This window comes from Ranitomeya imitator, chromosome 5 (assembly GCF_032444005.1).
Source record: "Ranitomeya imitator isolate aRanImi1 chromosome 5, aRanImi1.pri, whole genome shotgun sequence".
Lineage (NCBI taxonomy): Eukaryota > Metazoa > Chordata > Amphibia > Anura > Dendrobatidae > Ranitomeya > Ranitomeya imitator.
The window spans coordinates 669763086-669790981 of NC_091286.1; the positions used below are offsets into that span (position 1 = coordinate 669763086).

Sequence of the window (27896 nt, forward strand, 5' to 3'; positions counted from 1 at the left end):
TTATATATCCCTTTATAGGTGGGTGAGACTGCAGGGAAAATCAGGCCCAATGTATAACAGTACACAGCTTCAGTGGCAGACAGATATGCCACTAACAGGACTGACGCAGATGCAGACACTACCAATAAAAATTTCCCCCTTTTTATTTTTTCTGGGAGAATATTGAAGAAATGTGGCCCACTCTTATACAGTATATGTTCTGTGGCATAAAATGAAAGACATATGCCACACACAGGACTGGCACTGAGGCAGAATTACCAATCTTAATCTCCCACTTTTTTGCAACTTTATTGTGGGAGAAGTGTCAAGAAATCAGGCCCACCACTGCCAATATGAACTCGCTTTGGCTCACTCCATGACTGCCAAAACCAAAAGACAAAATATTTGGCACCCTTGGTTACATAGTGGTCATTCCTCTATTGACCCGCACCACCTTGTTTGATCGTTTACTTGAGTGGGAATAAGTAAGCATAATTGACATGTCTGTTTTTGTGTTTGTAATATTCTTATTCTGCCATAGTTTGCCAGGACCCCTGAATTGCTAGATAATGTCTTGTGAATGCCTATACTCCTTTCCTCCCCCCCCCCCCCTATTCCCCCTACTGTACCTATCCCTCCCCCCGCCTTTCTCCCCTACTTCTTCCTTTCTGATTGGTTTGGTTTTTCTCCTTACTTATTTCTGGTCATTTTTAGTTGACCTCTGTTACTGTTATTACTGTTTGATTGCACTGTATTGTTTTGGAAATCTTCAATAAACACTAATTGATAAAAAAAAAAAAAAAAGAAATCAGGCCCAGTGTTACACACAAGGTTTTCTGTGGCACAAAATGAGAGACAGATGCCACACACAGCACTGGCACTGAGGCAGAATTGCCAATCTTAATCTCCCACAATTTTTTTTTATTTATGGGAGAATTGGCAAGAAATCAGGCCCACTGTTAGACTGTATGTTTTATGTGCCAGAAAATGAGACACAGATGCCACACACAGGACTGCCACTGATGCAGATTTGACAATTTTAATCTGCACCATTTTTTCTTTTTTTTTTTCTTCAGGGAGACTAGTGAATAAATCTGGGCCACTGTATTAGAGTATATTTTCTGTGGCAGAAAGTGGCATGAAGAGATATAACGAAAAAAAAAAAAAAGGAACTGTCCTACAATTACTATCTCCCTGCAGTAATCTCAGCAAAGTATGGCAGGCAGCAATAACAAGGAGTGGACTGCTGCAAAAAAAAGTCAAAAGTGTGGACAAAAAAACAAGATAGCTGTGCAGAAAGGAAGGAGCAACAGGATTTGTGCTTTGAAAAAAGCAGTTGGTTTGCAAAGCGGCGTACAAACAGCAATGCAGCTATCAGGGAGCCTTCTAGGGAAGCCCAATGAGCTACAGCGCTGAGGAAAAAAAATGTAGCCTCCACTGTCCCTGCAAAACAAAAGGTGGTGTTGGACAGTGGAAATCGCTACAGCACAAGCGGTTTGGGGGTTAATGGACCCTGCCTAACGCTATCCCTGCTTCTGATGAAGCGGCAGCAACCTCTCCCTATACTCAGATCGGCAGCAGTAAGATGGTGGTCGGCGGGAACGCCTCTTTATAGCCCCTGCGACGCTGCAGAAAGCAAGCCAATCACTGTAATGCCCTTCTCTAAGATGGTGGGGACTGAGACATATGTCATCACGCTGCCCACACTCTGCGTCCACCTTCATTGGCTGAGAAATGGCGCTTTTCACGTCATTGAAACGCGACTTTGGCGCGAAAGTCGCCGACCGCGTGGCCGACCCCACACAGGGATTGGGTCGGGTTTCATGAAACCCGACTTTGCCAAAAGTCGGCGACTTATGAAAATGACCGATCCGTTTCGCTCAACTCTAGTGCCAATACTACAAAGAACAACTCTCTCTGTAGGATTCAGCACCTCTATCACAAGTTATGCCAACAATGTAGAAAAGTTGCAACTTGAACATTGACTTCAATTTCATTTATCTTACCCTTGGGCTTTATTGACATAGGTATGGTTTGTCAAAACAAGACAACTCTTTCAAGCATCATATATTGTGAAAAACTTGTTCATAGCGCATAAAAATGGGGAGAGCAATCTAGAACTGCATCTCCTAGGATACACTAAAGTGTCTGTGCACAATGCGTCAGCAGAATTGAAATAGATGGTGGGGAAAAAAGAGATACATGGAAGGTGGTGTTGGGTAGGGGAGGGTCTGAAGGTCTCCAGAAAGAACTGGATATGTGATTGGGCCATCCAGTAAGTCACTGCAAATTAGAGTGTGACTTCCTGAACACATATTAGACCATGTACTGGACTAGAGGTCATACAGGAAATCACATGATGTCCATCCAAGTTTTACAATATATCAATGTAATTGAGATGGGATTGGTGGATGAAATAAAAAGAAAACACTGCTGAGATATATTAGTAGTTAGTTAGCATTATATGAAGAGAAAAAACACTTTTTAAGAGTGCTTCTGAAAAGGCAGTCCGTCAGCAATTGTGACCAACATGGGTAACTGGAGACCTGCTTCTTAAAGGGACTCCTAACAGCACAGAAAGTCCGGTAGCTCAGTGTATCACGGCATGACCAATATTTTGAATACACCTTTCTACTTGCTTATTTTCCCTCAATCTCCAGCCCCCACTTCTTTGATTGACAGCTCAAATTTCATAGAGCCAGAGATGGTGGTGATAAATGGAAACAAAGCAGGTGGGAAGCTGTATACAAGTGATTGGCCTCACTATGAAGCACCGAGAGCCTGTACTTGGTTTGAGCATTCATTCTGTGCTAACAGAGTTCCTTTACTCATACATCCTGTACTGTTTTTTCAGTTAGGCATTTAAGCATTTATGCCTTACAATAATCACTCAAAAGCAGATGTCAGGGGTTGAAGAGCCTTTAATGAAGAGATCTGAGAGCATTTCAGGCATGAGAACTGCCCTCCAGGGCACTTGTTGGCGATGTCCTCGCTATGGTAAGACTTATCGTTCACATTCATGCTAATGCTAAAACAGTGCAAAATTGTATGTTTAAAGGCGTATTCCCGTCTCTAAGATCATATCCATATATGTAGTAGGTGTAGTAATATTAGCAAATACCTCTAATTACAAATGTAATACAGTTCTTTTTATTTGCTATGTCACTTATCGCATGTGCAGGGCATTGCAAAAGCTTAGGTACCCATGGATATGACTAGTGATGGGCGAACACGCTTGGTACTACTTGTTATTCGTTTGAGGTTCTAGCATTGCGATACTCAAGAAACTTGGTACTCATCCACCATACTCAAATAATACTGTTCTGAGCTGCAATTAGTGTAAGGAAAATTTATAGATAAGGGATATTTTCTTAGAGGTATGTATTCAATGATTATTGTTACGTTACCGTCCTTCATGCTGCAATCTAAAACCAACAGTCCTTATCAGGGTTAAATGTATTGTATTCTATTCCCTATTAATACTGATGTTAGCTGCATTTAGTGCAGGAATAGGTGCCACAAGAGGGAGAGTGTGGATTTAAAAATAAACAATGAACCATATATCCTTTTTGGGATGGGAAGGGATGCTTGGGAATACACCAAAAAATGCAACTCCTAACCCCTGCTCTGGGAACATAACATGTGTGAGTGCTCTTGGCAACAGTTGTTCGGCTTCTCCTTCTAGCCACCCCACTACCTCTTCCTGCCTGTTGCACTGCTATTTATACCACCACCAATGCACTGCTGTGCTTGCTCTTCATGCACCTTGCCCGGTTTGGTCACTGACTTCATCATTATCCACCTCGTCTTCTACTTATGCATTCTCGTCCTCTCGATCTCCTCCTGACTTGTTGACTTAACAATGTACTTGTTGTCAAATGAGTCTCATTATCATCAACTGCTTGAGACTTTAATTAATATACCACACCCTTATCTTCTTCTGACCCTAACTGCACAAATATTTGGCCATCATGACACTCAATATTCTCATGTCCTTCTTGAACTATCTAGGGAGCGAGGCCAGAATCAATAAATGTAAATATTAACACTCACTCCTCAGAGTGTCAGAGTGTGGGATCACTTGTCTCCTGGAACTTGCCATGGTGGGAGAAAGGAGGATCAGTTTGATGATTGAGTTGTCTAGACTCTTGGCTACTGAGACTGGACCGTGTGGAAGACAGGGTGGTGCTGGTCAACATACTGGCAGCATTATCTGCCATACAACCGACCACCTGTTGGCAAGGTTCTGCCTTAAAACATATTGTTCCCCACCCCCCTTCAAAGTGGAACAGGAAACTAGCTCTCATGGATGAGCATACAGTCATGGCCAAAAGTATTATCACCCCTGCAATTCTGTCAGATAATACTCAGTTTCTTCCTGAAAATGATTGCAAACACAAATTATTTGGTATTATTATCTTCATTTAATTTGTCTTAAATGAAAAAAACACAAAAATCATTGTCCTAAAGCCAAATTGGATATAATTCCACACCAAACATAAAAAAGGGGGTGGACAAAAGTATTGGCACTGTTCGAAAAATCATGTGATGCTACTCTAATTTTTGTAATTAACAGCACCTGTAACTTACCTTTGGCACCTAACAGGTGTTGTCAATAACTAAATCACACTTGCAGCCAGTTGACATGGATTAAAGTTGACTCAACCTCTGTCCTTGTGTGTACCACATTGAGCATGCATGGAGAAAAGAAAGAAGACCAAAGAACTGTCTGAGGACTTGAGAAACCAAATTGTGAGGAAGCATGAGCAATCCCAAGGCTACAAGTTCATGTCCAAAGACCTGAATGTTCCTGTGTCTACCGTGCGCAGTGTCATCAAGAAGTTTAAAGCCCATGGCACTGTGGCTAACCTCCCTAGATGTGGACGGAAAAGAAAAATTGACAAGAGATTTCAACGCAAGATTGTGCGGATGTTGGATAAAGGACCTCGACTAACATCCAAACAAGTTCAAGCTGCCCTGCAGTCCGAGGGTACAACAGTGTCAACCCGTACTATCTGTCGGCGTCTGAATGAAAAGGGACTGTATGGTAAGAGACCCAGGAAGACCCCACTTCTTACCCCGAGACATAAAAAGCCAGATTGGAGTTGCCAAAACTTACCTGAAAAAGCCTAAAACGTTTTGAAAGAATGTTCTCTGGTCAGATGAGACAAAAGTAGAGCTTTTAGGGCAAAGGCATCAACATAGAGTTTACAGGAGAAAAAAAGAGGCATTCAAAGAAAAGAACACGGTCCCTACAGTTAAACATGGTGGAGGTTCCCTGATGTTTTGGGGTTGCTTTGCTGCCTCTGGCACTGGACTGCTTGACCGTGTGCATGGCATTATGAAGTCTGAAGACTACCAACAAATTTTGCAGCATAATATAGGGCCCAGTGTGAGAAAGCTGGGTCTCCCTCAGAGGTCATGGGTCTTCCAGCAGGACAATGACCAAAACACACTTCAAAAAGCACTAGAAAATGGTTTGAGAGAAAGCACTGGAGACTTCAAAGGTGGCCAGCAATGAGTCCAGACCTGAATCCCATAGAACACCTGTGGAGAGATCTAAAAATGGCAGCTTGGAGAAGGCACCCTTCAAATATCAGGGACCTGGAGCAGTTTGCCAAAGAAGAATGATCTAAAATTCCATCAGAGCATTGTAAGAAACTCATTGATGGTTACCAGAAGCGGTTGGTCGCAGTTATTTTGGCTAAAGGTTGTGCAACCAAGTATTAGGCTGAGGGTGCCAATACTTTTGTCTGGCCCATTTTTGGAGTTTTGTGTGAAATGATCAGTGTTTTGCTTTTTGCTTCATTCTCTTTTGTGTTTTTTCATTTAAGACAAATTAAATGAAGATAATAATACCAAATAATTTGTGTTTGCAATCATTTTCAGGAAGAAAATGAGTATTATCTGACAGAATTGCAGGGGTGTCAATACTTTTGGTCATGACTGTATCTGCTGGCTCTCCAAAATTTATGAGTGTATTTATGACTTCTACTTGGAGTGTGGATCAAGAAGGGTGTCAACCAGTAATCAATTTTGTCCAAAAATGCATATAACGCATGGGTATCGGGAAACGCAGTAGTAAATAATGTTACCATGTCTGCCAGGTTTCCAATAGTCAAGACTTCCCTGTTCCCATAAGGAAAATGACTTTCCATCTCCTCCTGCCTCTCCTTTTTGTAACATTTCAGTGTTGCTGCTGGAAAAATTTTTTGAAAAAATTAGCAAAAAGACAGTGAGGCAGATAATTTAGAATAATTGCTACACTGTCAACCGATGATCTGCCCAAAAATGATTTTTTTTTTAGTAAAACCAGCTTTTTGAAATAATAGAAAAAGGTCTCCCAATCACAAAATTGAGTGAGAAGAGCCTGACTGCCCTCTCAAATTTTATTGCAAAAAGCTGCCTCAGGGCCTTCCCAAATTAATGTTAGTGGGCCGACTCAGGGTCCAAATTAATGATAGATGGCAATCTGAAGACACTGCCAATTCTATAGTGGAGGACCACTGTCACAGCTTTAGGAACTCCTAAAGTGAACACACAGAACCACGACAACGAACCTCCCATGGGTGAGCTGGCCTGGTGGACCACCCTCAATACAGGAAGCGTTAAGGACAGGCTCGAGGGAGATTATTGCCGCAGAAGCTGATACCTGGGGACAGGAAGTAGGAGCGAAAAAGATGCAGAACTGGCTATGACGGAGACACAGGGCAGACTGGCATTGACTGAGACTAAATTAGGTAGAATATGGCGGACACTCAGTACTGACTGGATATGGCGGATGCCCAAGACGGACTGGGTATGGTGGAAACACAGGACAGGCAGGGTGTGGCAGACACACAAGATTGGCAGGGTATTACGGACGCACAGGACAGAGCAGGGTATGGCGGAAACACAGGACAGGCAGGGTATGACGGACGCACAGGACAGAGCAAGGTATGGCCGAGGTACATGACAGAGCAAGGTACGAAGGGAACTGGGTCAAATGAGGACAAATGACCATCAGGCAAAGAGGCAGAGGAAGAGTTACCTTTAATAGACCGAGTGCTGCAGAACTTCCGGGTCGAGATCCTCCAGAGTCATAGAGAGGAGGAACCGAGCATCTGCAGAGCAGAGGGAGAAAGTGCACGTGCGCAGAAGGAGTTGGAGAGAGAAGTGCGCACGTGCACCCGATGGGAGCCAGGGACCGGTGGCGAGACAGGAGGAGTAGAGACCGGAAGGCACGAGCACACTGCAATAGCGCACCTGGTCGGGTAAGTATGTCAGCGAACAGAAAGATGAGTGGCAGGCACGGCAGCAGGAGCGGCGGTGCAGAGCGGCGGCGTGACAGTACCCCCCCTTACTCCTCCTCTTTCTAAGACCTAAAAGAAATCTAGCTAAAATCTGAGGAGCCTGTATGTTCTCATGGGGCTCCCAAGACCTCTCCTCGGGACCAAAACCCTTCCAATCAACTAAAAAGAGGGTTCGACCTCTAGACCTTTTCATGGCAAGATATCCTTAACCTTAAAAACATCTGGGTCGGAAACATGCAAAGGAGATAGAGCAGGGGAAGCATGAAACTGATTGAAAACGACAGGTTTAAGAAGGGAAATGTGAAAAGAGTTGGGAATGCGAAGTGAAGCGGGCAACTTCAACTTGCAGGAAACATCGTTGATACGAGCCAAAACCTCGAAGGGACCTATGTACCGTGGACCCAACTTATACGAGGGGACCTTAAGATGAATGAACCTGGAAGACATCCAGACCTTATAACCTGGCCGATATAACGGAGGATCCAGGCATCTCTTATTGGCATGTCTTTTAATCCTGACCTGTGCCTGTTCAAGAGCGATTTTGGTCTCCTGCCAGACCCTGGAGAACTCCTGGGACAGAAGATCGGCCGCTGGCACACCCGAGACAGGAAGCACCGGCAGAGGAATTCCAGGATGTTGCCCATAAACGATGAAGAAGGGAGACTTGGAAAAAGAGTCATTTATATGGTTATTGTACATGAACTCGGCCCACGGAAGCAAATCAGCCCAGTTTTTATGATGACTGTTGGAAAAATGATGGAGATAGGTCATTAGAATTTGGTTAGTGCGCTCAGCTTGTCCGTTTGTCTGTTTATTGTAAGCGGTAGAGAAATTCAAAGTAACATTCATCAGCTTGCATAGAGCGCACCAGAATCGAGAGGTGACCTGGACTCCTCTATCAGAGACTATGTGTAGAGAAAAACCGTGAATCCGGAAGATGTGAGCTATGAAGATTCTTGCCAACTCTGGAGCGGAAGGTAAACCAGGCAAATGGACAAAATGAGCCATCTTGGAAAATCGATCCACGACTACAAAAATGACCGAATGTCCAGAAGAGCGAGGAAGATCAGTAATAAAATCCATGGCAATGTGTTGCCAGGGAGCCGAAGGAACTGGAAGCGGATGCAAGAGACCGGAAGGCAAATGTCTAGGAACCTTGTTCCTTGCACAAGAAGGACATGAGGCGACAAAACTTCGGATGTCTTGTAAGAGAGACGACCACCAATAATAGCATGTGATTAGAGCGAGTGTCTTCTTGTACCCTATATGGCCTGCAAGTTTGGAGGCATGTCCCCAACGTAGAACTCGAGACCTCTTGTTTGTCTGGACGAAGAGCTTACCTGGAGGTAAGGAAGACATGCTGATCGGAGCTACTAGAATGATCTTGCTGGGATCCATGATATGTACAGGTTCTTCTTCAACATCGGATGCAAGAAAATATCTGGACAAGGCATCAGCTTTGAAGTTTTTGGTGCCAGGATGGAAATGTAATTCAAAGTCAAAGCGGGCAAAGAACAACGACCATCTAGCCTGTCGGGGATTTAGTCTTTGCGCAGAACGGATGTATTCCAGATTCTTGTGGTCAGTATAGATCTTGAAAGGGTGAACAGCTCCCTCCAGCAAATACCGCCACTCCTCCAGTGCCAACTTGATGGCCAATAGTTCTATGGCTCAATTTCTCTCCAAGACGGAGAAGATTTTGGAGAAGAAACCACAAGTAGCCAATTGTACAGAAGATGATCTCTGGGAAAGTACCACGCCAGGGCCAATGGCAGAAGCATCTACCTCAAGGATGAAAGGCTTGTTGACCTCAGGATGATGAAGTACAGGAGTGGAACCAAAGGCTTGCTTAAGAGACCGAAATGCTTCTTTCAGCTTCCGAAGTCCAGATGTGAGGATTGGGTAATTTGTGAGTCAAGGTAGAAATTGAGGAGACCAGAGTAGAGAAATGTGGAATAAACTGCCGGTAGTAATTTGCGAACCCGAGAAAGTGTTAAATTGCCTTTAACCCTTGAGGACGTGGCCAGTTAAGAACGACAGATGCTTTATCCAGATCCATTCATAAGCTTGAGTCTGAGATGACATAGCCGTGGAACGGTAATGAAGATTGCTCGAAGACACAATTCTCGAGTTTGGCAGAAAGATGATTCTGTCTAAGAAGAGATAGGACTTGGCGGACATCTCTCATGTGGGAAGCAAGATCCGAAGGAAACACAAGAATGTCGTCCAAATATACCACCATGCAGGAGTAGAGTAGATTCCAGAAGACATCATTCACGAACTCCTGGAACACCGCAGGAGCATTACACAGGCCGAAAGGCATTACTAGATACTCATAGTGGCTGTCTCGGGTGTTAAAGGTGGTTTTCCACTCGTCTCCAGAATGAATACGGATTAGGTTGTAAGCTCCGCGAAGATCCAATTTCATGAAAATTTGTGCTCCCCTAAGGCGATCGAACAACTCAGAAATAAGAGGTAGAGGATACTTGTTTTTGATTATGAGATTGTTGTGGCCGCGGTAATCAATACATGGAGGAAGGGATCCATCCTTCTTCTTAACGAAGAAAAAACCAGCACCAGCAGGAGAGGAGGACTTGCGAATAAAGCCTTTAGCCATATTTTCCTGGACATATTCAGTCATGGCCTGGGTCTCGGTTGGAGACAACGGATAGATACGACCCCGGGGTGGAGTGGAGCCTGGTACAAGATCGATTGGGCAGTCGTATGGTCGATGTGGAAGCAGGATCTCTGCTTCTTTTTTGTTGAAGACATCAAGAAAGACAAATATGAGGAAGGTAAGTTAGCAGGCACAGAAGTTGGACGAGGAGGTTTTCTTTGCTGAAAAAGATGCAGGCAGTTACTCTGACAGAAGAGTCCCCAGCGCAAGATTTCACCAGACCGCCAGTCAAGACAAGGCTCATGAGTCCTCAACCAAGGAAGACAAGGCAAAATAGTATGGGACAAGGAGGGCAGCACATAGAAGACGATCTTCTCCCGGTGCAGGATTCCAATTTGGAGTTCCAACTCTTCAGTAACCAAGGTAATGGACTCCCGCAGAGATTGACCATCGACTGACGCAATCTGACAAGGAGTCTCCAGGGATCTGACCGGAATCCGCAACCTTCTAACTGCCTCGAGTTCGATGAAATTCCCGGCCGCCCCGGAATCTATGTAAGCAAAATCAGAAAACCGCTTATTACCCAGATGCAAAAGAATTGAAAGAGTGTGGGGTTGAGAGGGCTCAGGGATACCAGGGAGGCCTCTCTTACCTGTCCTAGGTTGAGGCGTTTCGTGGCCTCAAAGGACAGGAACTCAAAAGATGAGCTGCACTGCCACAATAAAAAAAGAGACCTTGAGCCAATCTCTTCTTCCGGCACTATTCCGCCGGTTTGAGACGATCCACCTGCATAGGCTCTGGGACAGAAACAGCAGAAGTCGTCACAGGATGCGGATGGGAAGGACTCAGAGTAGCTCAAGGAAGATGAGGAACTCTCCTCTCCCGAGCGGATTCTGGGGTACGCTCTTGGAAATGTAAGTCTATGCGGGTTGCCAGGGATATAAGATCCTACAAGGAAGTCAGAGTATTCTGACCCACCAATTCGTCCTTAATTCGAGAAGAGAACCCTCGCCAAAAGCCTCCCACCAATGCCTCATTATTCCATCCTAATTCAGACAAAAGTGTGCAAAACCGAATAGCATAGTGACCCACAGAAAGAGACCCCAGGTGGAGGTTAAAAAGAGACTCGGTGGTAGAGGCCAGACGACACCGTTCGTCGAACACTTTACGAAAAGTATCTAAACAGATGGATAGTTGAGAGACAAGAGGGTAATCTCGCTCCCAGAGGGGGTTTACTCAAGCTAAAGCCTCTCCCTCTAAGTGGGAAATTACAAAGGCCACCTTAGCTCAGTCAGTAGGGTACTGCAGAGGGAGCAAGTCAAAATGGAGTTGGCACTGGTTCAGAAACCCTCTACATAATTTAGGATCCCCACTGTAATGAGGTGGTTTAGCCACGCGAGGCGGTGGGTGAGCGGCCGAGGACATAGAGGAAACAGGAGCAGGAGACTGGAGGGCACGAAGACGATCACCACGGATGCCATGATATTAAGGATGTGGGCTTGAGTGTCACGCTGCTGAGCAAGCTCCTGTTGGAGACCTGCCAGCTGCTGAAACCTCCCAGGGTCGGAGGCCTGTAAAGACGAGAGACGAAACTCCATGGATTTCAGGAAGGACATGATCATAGACTGGTTCTCCCGGAGGAACAGTAGTTCCTTTTGAGTAGGAGTCGGGGTACCAGCGGGGTGCATGGCCTGATAGTACTGTCACAGCTTTAGGAACTCCTAAAACGAACTCGCAGAACCATGACAATGAACCTCCCATGGGTGAGATGGCCTGGTGGATCACGCCCAATACAGGGAGTGTTAGGGGCAGGCCCGAGGGAGACTATTGCCACAGAAGCTGATACCTGGGGACAGGAAGTAGGAGCGCAAAAGATGCAGAACTGGCTATGATAGAGACACAGGGCACACTGACAATGACTGAGACTAAGATTAGGTAGAATATTGCAGACGCCCAGGACTGACTGGATATGGCGGACGCCCAAGATGGACTGGGTATGGCAGAAACACAGGACTGGCAGGGTATGGTGGAAACACATGACAGGCAGGGTGTTGCGGACACACAGGACTGGCAGGGTATGATGGACGCACAGGACAGAGCAGGGTATGGCGGAAACACAGGACAGGCAGGATATGATGGACGCACAGGACAGAGCAAGGTACGGTGGATGCCCAGGACAGAGCAAGGTACGAAGGGACCTGAGTCAAATGAGGACAAATGACCATCAGGCAAAGACGCAGAGGAAGAGTTACCTTAAATAGACCGAGTGCTGCAGAACTTCCTGGTCGAGATCCTCCAGAGTCATAGAGAGGAGGAACGGAGCGTCTGCACAGCAGATGAAGGAAGTGCGCGTGCGCAGAAGGAGTTGAAGAGAGAAGTGCGCACGCACACCTGACGGGAGCCAGGAACCAGCGGCGAGACTGGAGGAGTAGAGACCGGAAGGCGCCCGCACATCGCATGAGCGCGCCGGGTCGGGTAAATATTCGGCGAACAGAAAGGTGAGTGGCAGGCGCGGCGGTGCAGGAGCGGCGGTGCAGAGCGGCAGCGTGACAACCACCTGAGGACCCTACCAATTGTATGATAGAGGGCTGCATGAAGGTCCTCCCAAATGTATGGTAGAAGTCCTTCCCAAATTAATGGCAGAGGGCCTCCTAAAGGCCCTTCCAAATGAATGGTAGAGAACCATCTGAAATCCCTCTCAAATTTATGGTAGAGGGATGCCTGTGGGCCCTCCCAAATTAATGGTAGTGGACCACCTGAGGACCATCCCAAATTTATGGTAGAGGGCCACACAAAGGCCATCCAAATGTATAAGGGAAGGCCACCCAATGGCCCGACAAAAATTCTGGTTGAGTACCATGTGATGGCCTTCCCAAATTTATGGGCCAGCTGACATTCAGTTAGGGTACCATTAGGTAATTTTAGGTTGCCAAACTCTGCAGTCAGACAGGGACAATTCAGAGTCAGGTTTAGGCAACTCTTAGCCTGTTTAGAGTCCTTTAGCTATATCTCCCCAACTTTTTCCATCCTTGTGTGCATAAGGATGCAGTAGTAAAAGAAGCATAGCGTTCTTATCCACAAGATGTGTCCACATTTCGGTCGTTAGAATGAAATTCACAGTAGTTGCATTGGTCATGGCATGGGTGTTGTTATGAGACACGTGCTGGTGTAAGGCGAGGGAAGTACACCGCCATGAGGTTGCAGAAACCCAAAGTGTCAACCAATCTGAAAGTCAAGATTTCCAGAGCAAGCAGTCTGTAAATGTGACCATTTAGCCTGTGGCTGGGTGAGTAGTTGAATATTTTCTTTGTGTTTTAATGTCTGTGGTAGGGATATCTTAAAGGTGCATTGGGACAAGCAAGTGAAAGTGGTTAATGATGGTGCTTGCAAATGTGGAATGATAGTTGCAGTGCTGAACACATGCACGCCTGCCTACTGGACAGGGGACTGACAAGCACAAAGCATCCTGTGTACTTTCTTTCTCCATCTCTATCTGGTCTGTATGCAAGCCTTCCTCTTTATCTATGAGCAGTGAGCATTTGAGTAGATATATGCAAATTGTCTATTCAGAGAGGAAGAGGACTAGAACTCTAGTGCCACCTATAGGAAGTAGCAATCCTAAAAGTCAATATCAACTTTACAACGAGACTTGTCTCATGATTTAGGATAAAAGCCAAGGTGGCACTGGAGTTCTTGTTTTCTTCCACTCTGAAGAGACATTGTGCTTATTTATCAACAGAGCATTGCTGCTCAAATATCTCCTCACCTCTGCATAATTGATATGTGATTCTACGCAAGGAGAAATGTTACCCCTTGGATCCTGAGGAGGTATGTAAGCAGGATACTTACACCGATTATGACGACATCGTCGTTCATCATCTTGGTTGATTTGTCACAGATGTCATACTTCCATAGCCACTCATAACTCGTTATGTGTGGAAGGCTGAGTGGAATACCAATGGGCATGTTGAAGCTGGTATTCAACAACTGCCCACTACTGCTTACAAAGCCTTGTCAAGTACATATGCAATGTTGAGCTTCAGCATGTGGGCCTGTCACAAACCAGTCAGGGAGCTTGTACTTACAAGCACAGCTGCAGCACTGACAGACAAGCAACAGCTCTAGTTGATTTGCAGAAATGGCCCAAGAGTTGGCCACCTTCTCCCTCTGGACCCCCCACTGCGTCTGATGGCCATCTAAAAATTGAGTGACGGCCGCATGATGACTTTGGATATGGTGGAGGAAGAGGAGGACAAAAAAAACATAAACAGTAAATCATTTTTGTGGTATGAAGAGATGCATGGGAATAGGAATTCACCAGCAAAAACAGGAACACTTAAACATTGACTAGGGAAATTGCAACATGTGGTTTCTCTAGGGAATAGTTGCCCGTCTTCTGTCTTCAGCAACCCCACTTCCTCTGATGGCCCTATAAAAAGGAATAACCATAGGAAGGATGACATCACAGCTACAGAGGCGACTGTCTGATAGTCCAGCTTTACTGCCCGTCTCCACTGAAGACCCTTTCAACTTTTTGAGTGTTGGGGGGCATTATCTCCGGAAAAAAAAGTCCCACAGCGGCACTCAAACAGTTTGAGCAGAAATCTTAGAAGAGTCAATACCCTGAGATCACATGGGGCGCATAGCCCTTAACTTTGTCACTGAGGATAATTTCATTGGTCAGATATTATTCCAGAGTGGTTCTTGTGGTGGGATGCAGGTCTGGACAGCTGGCGTCATCCTATTTGATAGCTAAGAATGAATATATGTCTGTATGCTTTATTAAAGATGGAGAGAATACTTAGTCTAAAGAGTGGAGGAGGTGAATTACTTTAAGTTTTTTATTTTGTCTTATATACAAGTCATTATACAGGAAAAAATCTTTCTTAACATTTTTTCCTGTAAAATCCATTTTATGTTCTGCTTTGTATGTTTCGATGTCAGTCCATAAAAGTGGAATAATCCAGTGACAACATTGTTCCCTGCAGCGACCTGGGATTCAGAAATGCGTCCAGGCGTCTTCTCCATGCTGTTCCCATTCCATTTGAGAACTGGCTCCATCCATTTCAGCAATTTTACTGCCCCCTAGACATCATGGGAGGGTCCGTCGGAAAAATGCTTGCGATTCACATTGGCTTCCAATTATACTCTTTAATCAGGACAAGCACTCGAGCAGTATAAAATGTTCGATACGAGTAATGTGCGCCCAGGCATTTTAGTGCTCGCTCATCACAAGTTGCGGCTTCTCATATAGTGACAGTTAATTGTTACTGGTTATAACCATGGATACTTAAGCTTCTGTAATGCCCTGCACATAGCTCATCAGGAGAAAAAAAATATACTACATTTCTAATTAGAGGTTTTTGCTAATATTATTATTTTTATTACTACTACTTTAAGATCTTAGAGATGGAAATACCTCTTTTAGCACCTCTACTGCTCTCCTGTTGTGAATGGTCAGCATTTTGTAGGATCAAAATAGCTAACAGACGCCTTTTAAATATTAGAACACCATACCTCTCGTTGCTTTGCAAGGAAGGCATCAATAAGGTTTCTCTGATTGTTCACATCCAGTTCTTTCTGTTTTCTTGTGAAGGTCTCCCTTAGAAAGTCGTGCATCTCATTGTAGTATTTGGTCACTTTTCTATGATTCCCTGGCAGCCAGCGAACCAGTGAGGGATAACTGTTGTATAGCTGTGAATACAAAAAGTCACATTACTTCGTCAAATATATATATATATATATATATATATATATATATAATTTCAAAAATTCACAGCACCTATTACGGTAGTTATTCAACTATCAAAGCTTAGATGTCTGAGAAAAAAAACTTTTTTCACCCATGAAACTCAAACATCTCATGTACCGAACATTAAAGTTAAGAAATGGAAAAATAACGAATGGGAATTTTCTTTCCCTGGTCCTTCTTATTGACCAAATCAGTCCACTCATTATTTAAGCTGATTTAAAAAGTATGTGGGGTTTTCTTGCTGCACAATATACTGTATTTTTATTTTTTTCAATAAACTAGTTTATTTATTGATTAAGAACAGCATGTAGTTACAACATTTCTAACTACAACCAAAGAGGTAGTTTCCATTATAGTGGTGAAGACCGTAGTGATACTGTCAAAGGGATTCAAAAATATCAAGAGAATATGTTAACTTCAATTCACGTATCAAAATACCCCTTTTTTAAGAAAAGTGTGACATATTAACAAATTGTTCATTAACTTCTTGCAATCAAGTTCAGCTTTGTCGATCATGACAAAGGAAAGAAAAGACTTTTTAGAAGGAAATGATAGCAAAACAGAAAAGTCAAGAAGAGATTCGAAGGGGAGGGGAAGAGATGAGCCAGGTTTATGAATCCACCCAGATTCAGGTATGCACTATTACAATATATGGTGTTTTCATCACTACAGAAGGCTTGAGGAGTACTTCAGGGAATCTCTGAATAAAATCCATCCTTGCCAAGTACGGAAAAAAGTTGTCTGAGCTTATTTTATTATGAGCAGAGAGTCTTTATATTCTACACAAAAAATTCATTTCAAGAGACCATTCTTGGATAGATGAAGTGGTTCTGGAACCCCAGTGTCTGGGAATGACTGTTCTAGTGGCGGATAAACAGTGTCTCAGCAATCCTCTTTTGATAGATTTAAAAGACCCTGGTATCATACACTGTGTGCAGAATTATTAAGAAAGTTGTATTTTAGAGGGTTATTTTTATTATTGATTAACAACTTTGTTCTCAAACAACCCAAAAGTATCAAAGCTTAACATTTTTGAAGTTTGAGTGGTTTTTATTTTTTAGATTTGGCTATCTTAGGAGGATATCTGTTTGTGCAGGTAACTATAACTGTGCAAAATTATGGGGCAACTTAAATAAAAAAATATTCCCATCTCACTTGTTTATTTTCCCCAGGTAAACCAATATAACTGCACAAAATTTAGAAATAAACATTTCTGACATGCAAAAAGAACCCCCCCAAAAATTGGTGACCAATATAGCCACCTTTCTTTATGATGACACTCAACAGCCCTCCATCCATAGATTCTGTCAGTTGCTTGATCTGTTTACGATCAACATTGCGTGCAGCAGCCACCACAGCCTCCAGACACTGTTCCGAGAGGTGGACTGTTTTCCCTCCCTGTAGATCTCACATTTTATGAGGGACCACAGGTTCTCTATGGGGTTCAGATCAGGTGAATAAGGGGGCCATGTCATTATTTTTTCTTCTTTGAGACCTTTACTGGCCAGCCACGCTGTGGAGTAGTTGGAGGCATGTGATGAAGCATTGTCCTGCATGAAAATAATTTTTTTCTTGAACGATACCGATTTCTTCCTGAACCACTGCTAGAAGAAGTTTTCTTCCATAAACTGGCAGTAGGTCTGGGAGTTGATCTTCACTACATCCTCAACCCAAAAAGGTCCCACAATTTCATCTTTGATGATACCTGCCCATACCCGTACCTCACCTCCACCTTGCTGGCGTCTGAGTCGGAGTGGAGCTCTCTGCCCTTCATTTCATAAGTCCATAAAACCTTTGAAAAGTCAGTCTTAAGATATTTCTTGGCCCTGTTGACGTTTTATCTTATGTTTCTTTTTCAAAGGTGGTCATTTTTCTGCCTTCCTTACCTTGGCCATGTCCCTGAGTATCACACACCTTGTGCTTTTTGTTACTTCAGTAACGTTGCAGCTCTGAAATATGGCAAAACTGGTGGCAAATGGCATCTTGGCAGCTTCCCGCTTGATTTTCCTCAATTCATGGACAGTTATTTTGCGACTTTTTTGCCCAACACGTTTCTTGCGACCCTGTTGGCTATTTACCAAGAAACGCTTGATTGTTCAGTGATCACGCTTCAAAAGTATGGCAATTTCAAGAATGCTGCATCCCTCTGCAAGACATCTCTCAATTTTGGACTTTTTAGAGACCGTCAAATCGCTCTTCTGACCCATTTTGCCAAAGGAAAGGAAGTTGCCTAATAATTATGCCCACCTTAGATAGGATTTTGATGTCATTAGACAACATCCCTCCTCATTACAGAGATGTACATCACCTGATTTACTTAATTGGTAGTTGGCTTTGAAGCCTGAACAGCCTGGAGTAGGACAACATGTATAAAAAGTATCATGTGATCAAAATGCAACTTGCCTAATAATTCTGCACACAGTGTAGAAAAAAGTCCAATCTGGGGAGTTCTAGATCATAGTTCCCCTGCAGTCTGTTTGTGAACATCAAAGACTTTGCTCCAGAGACCACTTATTTGAGGGCACTCCCACCAGATATCAAGCATAGTGCCTTCAGCATTTTCAAATCTCCAGCATTTATTGGAGACAGAGGGAAATATCTTATGAAGATCTGTTGGAAACCATACCATCTAGTTATGATTTTCTATCTATTTTCTTGAAATTTTCAAGCCAATGGAAGTCTGTGCGTGCAAAAGAAATTTTAGTTCCATTGCTCCTCTGAGAAGGTCATCCTAATCTCTCTCTAAAACTCTTTCTTTAACCATAGGAGCTCTATATTCGTCTGAGATGACAAAATATAATCTATTTGGGAGATCGTGTGCTTGGGTGAAACTTCTCCAATCGGCAATAAATCAAACTGAGTAGGGTCAGACATGAGCACCGAGAACGGCTGAAGGGAATCAATGAATGAACGGAACTGGAAGTATGAAACCCAAGGAATAATTTGATCAGGGTAGAGAGCTTTAAGCTCGTTTAGCGATGGTATATTAATTAAATTTGCAAGGAGCTTATGGAGTCTAGTTTTATAGTTGAAGACCAGGAATTTACTCACTCCAACTCAAGGGGGAAATTCTGGATTGTCCATGATCAGTGTCATAGGTCCTAGAATCTTAGAAATCTTAAGTTTCTTTACCAATTGGTCCCAAACTCTGAGAAAATCAACTCTTGGGGGGAGTGGTCCCATTGAAGAACAAAAGTGCTTAGAAATCCAGGGTAGAGAAGTTGTCTAGAAACAATAGGAATGAATCTAGTGTGACCCATTGCTTTTGATTCACACTGTGAAACCTGTCCACTATCCACCCCAGCACAGCTGCAGCATGATAGAGTTGACAATTCATGAGGCCGGCCCCCCTTGAGATTTAGATCTAGCCAACAATTTAACAGCCACTCTCAATCTTTTTGATCTAAAAATGAAATTGTTACTGATTATATTTAGTTACTTAAAAAAGGAGCAGGGGAGTGCAATTGGAATTGCTTGAAATACACAAAGCAGTTTCGGAAGAATGACCATCTTTAATACGTTAATTCTACTAAACCAATATAATTGTGCTTTGTCATAAGCTCAGCTTTGACTTGACTGAGTAAAGGCTCATGATTGAGATGAGAGAGCTGGGACAAATCTGAGGGCGATTTGACCCCAAGATATTACATAGAACCATTACACCAACTAAAAGGAAAGGACCCCTTTAACAATTGTGCCTTCTCCTGTGGGATGCTGGCGTTTAAAATCTCTGACTTAGAAAGTTTTACTTTAAAATTTCTCAAATTCTTTCAGAATAGAGGGCAGTGATGTTTTAGGATTATTGATGTATAACAGGAGGTCATCTGCGTATAGCGCCAATTTATGAGATTTGTGCCCGACTGGGATTCCTTGAATGTTGGAGTTTTTCCTGAGGGCAATTGCCAGATGTTCAATCACAATAATGTACAATAACGGGGAGAGTGGACACCCCTGTCTTGTTCCATTCTGAATAGGTTCCATTGCAATGGACCTTGGCAGAGGAGTCTTGATATAAATCCATTATTTTGTTGAAAATTTTGGGACCTAAATTGATTTGTTTAAGAGCACTATGTAGAAATGGCCAAAGAACCCGGTCAAATGCTTTTTCAGCATCAACCAATAGAATGCATGCTGGGATCTTTTTCAATTCGTATAGGACATAAGCAGTACTGTTTTAATCATGTTGTCTCTTGCCTCCCTCTGGGGCACAGATCCTACTTGACCATTGTGCACAATATGAGGCATGAGGGGGCTAATTAAGGATATTGGCCTGTAACTTAAGCATAATGTTTGGTCTTTCCCATGTTTCAATATCACCAAAAATGGGATTCCAGAGTTTGTCTGGGAAAAGTGTTTGAAGTGGAAACAGAATTAAATACTTTGGTTAAGGCTGGTGTTAGTTGCTTAGCAAATAATTTAGAGTAGCTCATTGTTTGGAAGATAAAAATTAGCTAGTGTGTAGATCTGATTTAAAAAAAGATGTTCAATAACCAAAAATGTCCATTGTTATCAGTTTAAAGCCCTAGTAGGGAGAAGGGGAAATTTTTGTTTATAGCAATGCTAACCCCTTTAGATTTAGCCATCAGATTTGAATTATGATACCAGGTTGTGTAGTACTGATTCTTCATTTCTGGGAAGTGATTACTATTAAAATGGGTCTCCTGTAAGAAAATAATTTGCACTTCCAATTTATGCATCCCACATAGAGTCTGTGAATGTTTTTGAGGGACATTAAACCCTCTAACACAGGGGTGTCAAACTGCATTCTTCGAGGGCTGCAAACAGGTCATGTTTTCAGGATTTCCTTGCATTGCACAGGTGATAATTTAATCACCTGCAGAGAATGATTCCAGCACCTTGTGCAATGCTAAGGGAATCTTGAAAACACGCATGGTTTGAGGCCCTCAAGGAATGCAGTTTGACACCCCTGCTCTAACATTTAGAGAAGCTACCTTAATTGATGCCATGTCTGATACTACCAAATGCAACTTTGTCTGGGTGGATGGACAAGGAAGAAAGGACAGGGATAGAGAAGATAAAGGTAAAGAATAAAGATAGAAGAGGTAGAAATAAGCCTATATAGAGAATAGGCCAAATGGTTGATCCTAGGCAAGGATAGAAGGAAGGGAAAAGAAAACCCTGTGGTAGTCCTTCCCAAGTAAACTTGTATAAAACAAGTCACCCTAATTGGGGAGTGTCTTTCAAGGTAACATTGAATAACTCCCTGGGATCTTGGCCCAGACAAAATAATGATTGTAAGAAGCATATAAAAAACGCTAACACAAACAAGAACCCTATGTTCCAAATGTTACAAGGATCATATCCATTTAAAGATGCATAACACTAGGCAACCTGTAAGGAAAGGAAACTGCAGTGATTAACCCTATTAGAAAATATCCCAGTGTTCATTCTAAACCATTAGGTGTTTCTGAAAGTTGTGTTAGTCTATCATACTAACTACAGGTATCTGTTTGTATGTTTATAAATCTTCTCACATTCACACGATGTACATCACATATTTGTGTTTAAATTATTAGTCTAAGAGCTCAGTAGAATCTACTTCAAAAACAAGGTACAGGTCCTTCTCAAAAAATTAGCATATAGTGTTAAATTTCATTATTTACCATAATGTAATGATTACAATTAAACTTTCATATATTATAGATTCATTATCCACCAACTGAAATTTGTCAGGTCTTTTATTGTTTTAATACTGATGATTTTGGCATACAACTCCTGATAACCCCAAAAACCTGTCTCAATAAATTAGCATATTTCACCCATCCAATCAAATAAAAGTGTTTTTTAATAACAAACAAAAAAACCATCAAATAATAATGTTCAGTTATGCACTCAATACTTGGTCGGGAATCCTTTGGCAGAAATGACTGCTTCAATGCGGCGTGGCATGGAGGCAATCAGCCTGTGACACTGCTGAGATGTTATGGAGGCCCAGGATGCTTCAATAGCGGCCTTAAGCTCATCCAGAGTGTTGGGTCTTGCGTCTCTCAACTTTCTCTTCACAATATCCCACAGATTCTCTATGGGGTTCAGGTCAGGAGAGTTGGCAGGCCAATTGAGCACAGTAATACCATGGTCAGTAAACCATTTACCAGTGGTTTTGGCACTGTGAGCAGGTGCCAGGTCGTGCTGAAAAATGAAATCTTCATCTCCATAAAGCATTTCTGCCGATGGAAGCATGAAGTGCTCCAAAATCTCCTGATAGCTAGCTGCATTGACCCTGCCCTTGATGAAACACAGTGGACCAACACCAGCAGCTGACATGGCACCCCACACCATCACTGACTGTGGGTACTTGACACTGGACTTCAGGCATTTTGGCATTTCCTTCTCCCCAGTCTTCCTCCAGACTCTGGCACCTTGATTTCCGAATGACATGCAAAATTTGCTTTCATCAGAAAAAAGTACTTGGGACCACTTAGCAACAGTCCAGTGCTGCTTCTCTGTAGCCCAGGTCAGGCGCCTCTGCCGCTGTTTATGGTTCGAAAGTGGCTTTACCTGGGGAATGCGGCACCTGTAGCCCATTTCCTGCACACGCCTGTGCACGGTGGCTCTGGATGTTTCCACACCAGACTCAGTCCACTGCTTCCTCAGGTTCCCCAAGGTCTGGAATCGGTCCTTCTCCACAATCTTCCTCAGGGTCCGGTCTCCTCTTCTCGTTGTACAGCGTTTTCTGCCACATTGTTTCCTTCCAACAGACTTACCATTGAGGTGCCTTGATACAGCACTCTGGGAACAGCCTATTTGTTGAGAAATTTCTTTCTGGGTCTAAAGGTACCGTCACACTAGACGATATCGCTAGCGATCCGTGACGTTGCAGCGTCCTCGCTAGCGATTTCGTCCAGTGTGACAGGCAGCAGCGATCAGGCCCCTGCTGTGCTGTCGCTGGTGGGGGAAGAAAGTCCAGAACTTTATTTCGTCGCTGGACTCCCCGCAGACATCGCTGAATCGGTGTGTGTGACACCGATTCAGCGATGTCTTCACTGGTAACCAGGGTAAACATCGGGTAACTAAGCGCAGGGCCGCGCTTAGTAACCCGATGTTTACCCTGGTTACCATCGTAAAAAAACAAACAGTACATACTTACATTCAGCTGTCTGTCCCTTGCCGTCTATTTCCTGCACTGACTGCTGGCCGCAAAGTGAAAGTGAAAGCACAGCACAGCGGTGAGTCACACAGCGGTGACTCACCGCTGTGGCTGTGCTCTGCTTTCACTTTGCGGCCAGCAGTCAGTGCAGCAAACAGACGGCAAGGGACAGACAGCTGAATGTAAGTATGTACTGTTTGTTTTTTTACGATGGTAACCAGGGTAAACATCGGGTTACTAAGCGCGGCCCTGCGCTTAGTTACCCGATGTTTACCCTGATTACCGGGGACCTCGGGATCGTTGGTCGCTGGAGAGCGGTCTGTGTGACAGCTCTCCAGCGACCAAACAGCGACGCTGCAGCGATCCGGATCGTTGTCGGTATCGCTGCAGCGTCGCTAAGTGTGACGGTACCTTTACCCTCTTGCTTGAGGGTGTCAATGATGGCCTTCTTGACATCTGTCAGGTCGCTAGTCTTACCCATGATGGGGGTTTTGAGTAATGAACCAGGCAGGGAGTTTATAAAAGCCTCAGGTATCTTTTGCATGTGTTTAGAGTTAATTAGTTGATTCAGAAGATTAGGGTAATAGGTCGTTTAGAGAACCTTTTCTTGATATGCTAATTTATTGAGACAGGTTTTTTGGGTTATCAGGAGTTGTATGCCAAAATCATCAGTATTAAAACAATAAAAGACCTGACAAATTTCAGTTGGTGGATAATGAATCTATAATATATGAAAGTTTAATTGTAATCATTACATTATGGTAAATAATGAAATTTAACACTATATGCTAATTTTTTGAGAAGGACCTGTATATCGAACGACATCACCCTTGGATATCCACAGTACAGATCACATTATATAAAATAAAGCGTCTTATGATTCTAACAGGTCCAGTTACACTTAAGTCCACAATATAAACAATAAAAAAAGAAGTTGTGAGTGATATATAAAATTCAATAGACAAGCTTTCATTGAATCTCCTACAGTGAAACAGAAACAACCAGAGATATCATTGTTCAACTGGGCGAGAACGAGAGGATGGTGATCTTCTGGGATTTTGGGATTGTGGTACTTGTCGACGATTCATATAGGAGTCTGAAGGAGTCAATAAGTTTGTGGGTCAATCAGAGATAATAATTTTTGGCAGATCCAGGTCCTCTAGGAATGACCACAATCCGCGTGGGTTACTCAGAAAGAAAGTTCCATGTTGGTTGCACACTTGTAATTGGAGGGGAAAACCTCAAGAGTAGGGGGCATTTCGTTCTCTGAGAACTCCTAACAGTGGCCGCAGAGCCCTACGGTTTGCTAAGGTTGACCTAGATAAGTCCGCCATAAAAAGTAAATGGGCCCCATCAAAATCCATAGGTCCTTTGGACCCAGCCTGTCTCATAATTTCTTATTTGGTTTTGAAATAATCAACTCAGCAAATTACAGTACAGACCAAAAGTTTGGACACACCTTCTCATTTAAAGATTTTTCTGTATTTTCATGACTATGAAAATTGTACATTCATACTGAAGGCATCAAAACTATGAATTAACACATGTGGAATTATATACTTAACAAAAAAGTGTGAAACAACTGAAAATATGTCTTATATTTTAGGTACTTCAAAGTAGCCACCTTTTGCTTTGATGACTGCTTTGCAAACTCTTGGCATTCTCTTGATGGGCTTCAAGAGAAAGTCACTGGAAATGGTTTCCAACAATATTGAAGGATTTCCTAGAGATGTTTAGCACTTGTTGGTCCTTTTGCCTTCACTCTGCGGTACAGCTCACCCCAAACCATCTCGATTGGGTTCAGGTCTGGTGACTGTGGAGGCCAGGTCATCTGGCGTAGCACCCCATCAATCTCCTTCTTGGTCAAGTAGCCCTTACACAGCCTGGAGGTGTGTGTGGTGTCATTATCTTGTTGAAAAATAAATGATAGTCCAACTAAACACAAACCGGATGGAATAGCATGCCACTGCAAGATGCTGTGGTAGCCATGCTGGTTCAGCATGCCTTCAATTTTGAATAAATTCCCAACAGTGTCACCAGCAAAGCACCCCCACACCATCACACCTCCTCCTCCATGCTTCACGGTGGGAACCAGGCATGTAGAGCCCATACATTCACCTTTTCTGCATTGCACAAAGACACGGTGGTTGGAACCAAAGATCTCAAATTTGGACTCATAAGACCAAAGCACATATTTCCACTGGTCTAATGTCCATTCCTTGTGTTCTTTAGCCCAAACAAGTCTCTTCTGCTTGTTGCCTGTCCTTAGCAGTGGTTTCCTAGCAGCTATTTTACCATGAAGGCCTGCTGCACAAAGTCTCCTCTTAACAGTTGTTGTAGAGATGTGTCTGCTGCTAGAACTCTGTGTGGCATTGACCTGGTCTCTAATCTGAGCTGCTGTTAACCTGCAATTTCTGAGGCTGGTGACTCGGATAAACTTATCCTCAGAAGCAGAGGTGACTCTTGGTCTTCCTTTCTTGGGGCGGTCCTCATGTGAGCCAGTTTCTTTGTAGTACTTGATGGTTTTTGCAACTGCACTTGGGGACACTTTCAAAGTTTTCCAAATTTTTCGTACTGACTGACCTTCATTTCTTAAAGTATTGATGGCCACTCGTTTTTCTTAGCTGATTTTTTTCTTGCTATAATGCAAATTCTAACAGTCTATTCAGTAGGACTACCAGCTGTGTATCTGCCAGACTTCTGCTCAACACAACTGATGGTCCCAACCCCATTATTAAGGCAAGAAATCCCACTTATTAAACCTGACAGGGCACACCTGTGAAGTGAAAACCATTTCTGGTTACTACCTCTTAAGCTCATCAAGAGAATGCCAAGAGTGTGGAAAGCAGTCATCAAGCAAAAGGTGGCTACTTTGAAGAACTTAGAATATAAGACATATTTTCAGTTGTTTCACACTTTTTTGTTAAGTATATAATTCCACATGTGTTAATTCATAGTTTTGATGCCTTCAGTGTGAATTTATAATTTTTATAGTCATGAAAATACAGAAAAATCTTAAAAGAGAAGGTGTGCCAGACTTTTGGTCTGTACTGAACATCTCTGGGGATGTCTGTGTCATTGTTGCGGGGTCTAAAAGCTTGATGCGCTCTGTCAATAAGTATTTCTTCAGTAGGTTGCCTTTCCAGGAGCATATTAAAGATGCCACAAAGGGTGGGAATAAGATCGGCTGTGCCAGTTGCTTCAGGTAAACACCGTATGCGAATATTATTGCAGCAGTTGTATGCGGATGTGTCCACATGAGTCATTTTGATGTGCCCACTCAGCATGAGAAAATCCAACATGTTGTGTTTGGCGGGCATGTCATCCGCATACAACGCATGTTCCTGTGTACACAATGTTAAAGATAGGTACGCACGACGCATGCAAAAGTAGGCAGAGTTACATTTGAAATCTGCATTAAACTTTATTTTACTTTTGGGAGAAAGTAGGGGTGAGGAGTAAAGTTGAGCGACCTTGACCTTTTTAGAGTCGAGCCGGGTTTCGCGAAACCCGACTATCTCAAAAGTCGGGTCGAGTGAAATCGGCCGATTATGACGTAAAGTCGGGATCGACCGAAACACGAAACCCAATGCAAGTCAATGGGGCAGCATAGTCGGCAGTGAGTGGGGGCCAGGAAAACACCTAGAGTGCCCATTTTAATGTCAAAACCATCCATTCTTCTTAATGAAACTTGTCAAGCGTAATTTACCTTATAATAATTGGAAGGCATTTGAAATTGGGGGTCATTTGGCTAAAGTTGAAGTGGGTAGGGCTGGTTCAAGTAATTAGTGGGCCCAGGAAATCTGGACCACATCACGGCAGTGGAGCAGGGAGAGGTAAGTATTTCAACTTTGCAAGTGCTGTGAACCTGAGCAAGCAGGGGGGGCCCACTCGTTGGCATTGGCACTGGCACAGGGCCCCTCAATGTACAGCGGTGTGTTTGCACGGCGGGGGCACCTCCCACCGGCAGCAACACTTTTGCGTACCATGAGAGGCCCTGTGCCAGTGACGTCGCCAACTAGTATTCCTCCCCCCACCTGATGAAGGAACCTGCACTTTCATCTGCACCTTCCTGTTTGTCCCCGTGTAAGGTGGTATGGTATGCGGGAAGGGGAACCTGACTTTCAGCAGGGTCACAATCTTGCAGTGTAGCGTGCACGGGAAATGTTGCGTTATGGGTCAATGTACCAGCAGACTCATCTATCACTGGCTGGGCAATGGGCAGGATGAGGAGGAAACACAGATATAGGCCCAAAGAATAAAGTGGGCTAAATGCAGTTCAAAATTCGTAACACAGGACTAATCAGGGGGCATTGCAGTGGAGGACAACTGGAATGAGAGGCTGACACAGAGAGTAGGCCCAAATCAGTAAGTAGTCGAAATGCAGTTCAAAATTGGCAACCGTAGTAAACAGGCGGCACAGCTTTGTTCAGTGGAGGAGAACAGCAAGGAGTGGCAGACACCGATAGTAGGCCCCAACCCAACTAGTAGGCCAAATGCAGTCTAACATTAACAACTACTTAACGAGCGCCTGAAAACGGAATTTCAGGACAGGAAACCAGGAGAACAGCAAGGAGCGGCAGACACCGATAGAAGGCCCCAAACCAACTAGTACGCCAAATGCAGTTGTTCCGTTTAACCACAATTTAATGAGAGCCTGAAGATAGAAGTTCAGGAAAGGCAACCTGGAGAACACTTTGGAGTGGAACACACCATCTCTCTACACTCCATACCCAATTTGTAGGTCTAATGCAGCGTAGTTTCCAACAACTACTAAACGAGAGCATGATGATCGAAGCATTGGCGAGGAAACCTGGGGAACACCTTGGAGTGGAACACACCATCTCTCTACAGTGGAACACACCATCTCTCTACACCCCATACCCAATTTGTAGGCCTAATGCAGCGTAGTTTCCAACAACTACTAAACGAGAGCCGGAAGATCGAAGCAATGGAGAGGAAACCTGGGGAACACCTTGGAGTGTAACACACCATCTCTCTACACCCCATACCCAATTTGTAGGCCTAATGCAGCGTAGTTTCCAACAACTACTAAACGAGAGCCGGAAGATCGAAGCTCAGGAAAGGCAACCTGGGGAACACCTTGGAGTGTAACAAACCCTCTCTCTACACCACGGAAGGGCTGAT

The 27896-nt window shown here is 43.6% G+C and overlaps 1 protein-coding gene across 6 annotated transcripts in view; it reads right to left on the reverse strand.

The window, feature by feature from the left end:
• The window catches only part of LOC138638743 (cytochrome P450 2C23-like), a 761024-nt gene that overhangs the window by 148742 nt on the left and 584386 nt on the right, over positions 1–27896 (reverse strand). For all 6 annotated transcript variants that reach the window (XM_069728295.1, XM_069728292.1, XM_069728291.1 and 3 more), the window contains one exon: positions 15406–15582. In XM_069728295.1, the coding sequence (XP_069584396.1) occupies positions 15406–15582 (177 nt within the window). The remainder of the gene's footprint in view (positions 1–15405; positions 15583–27896) is intronic.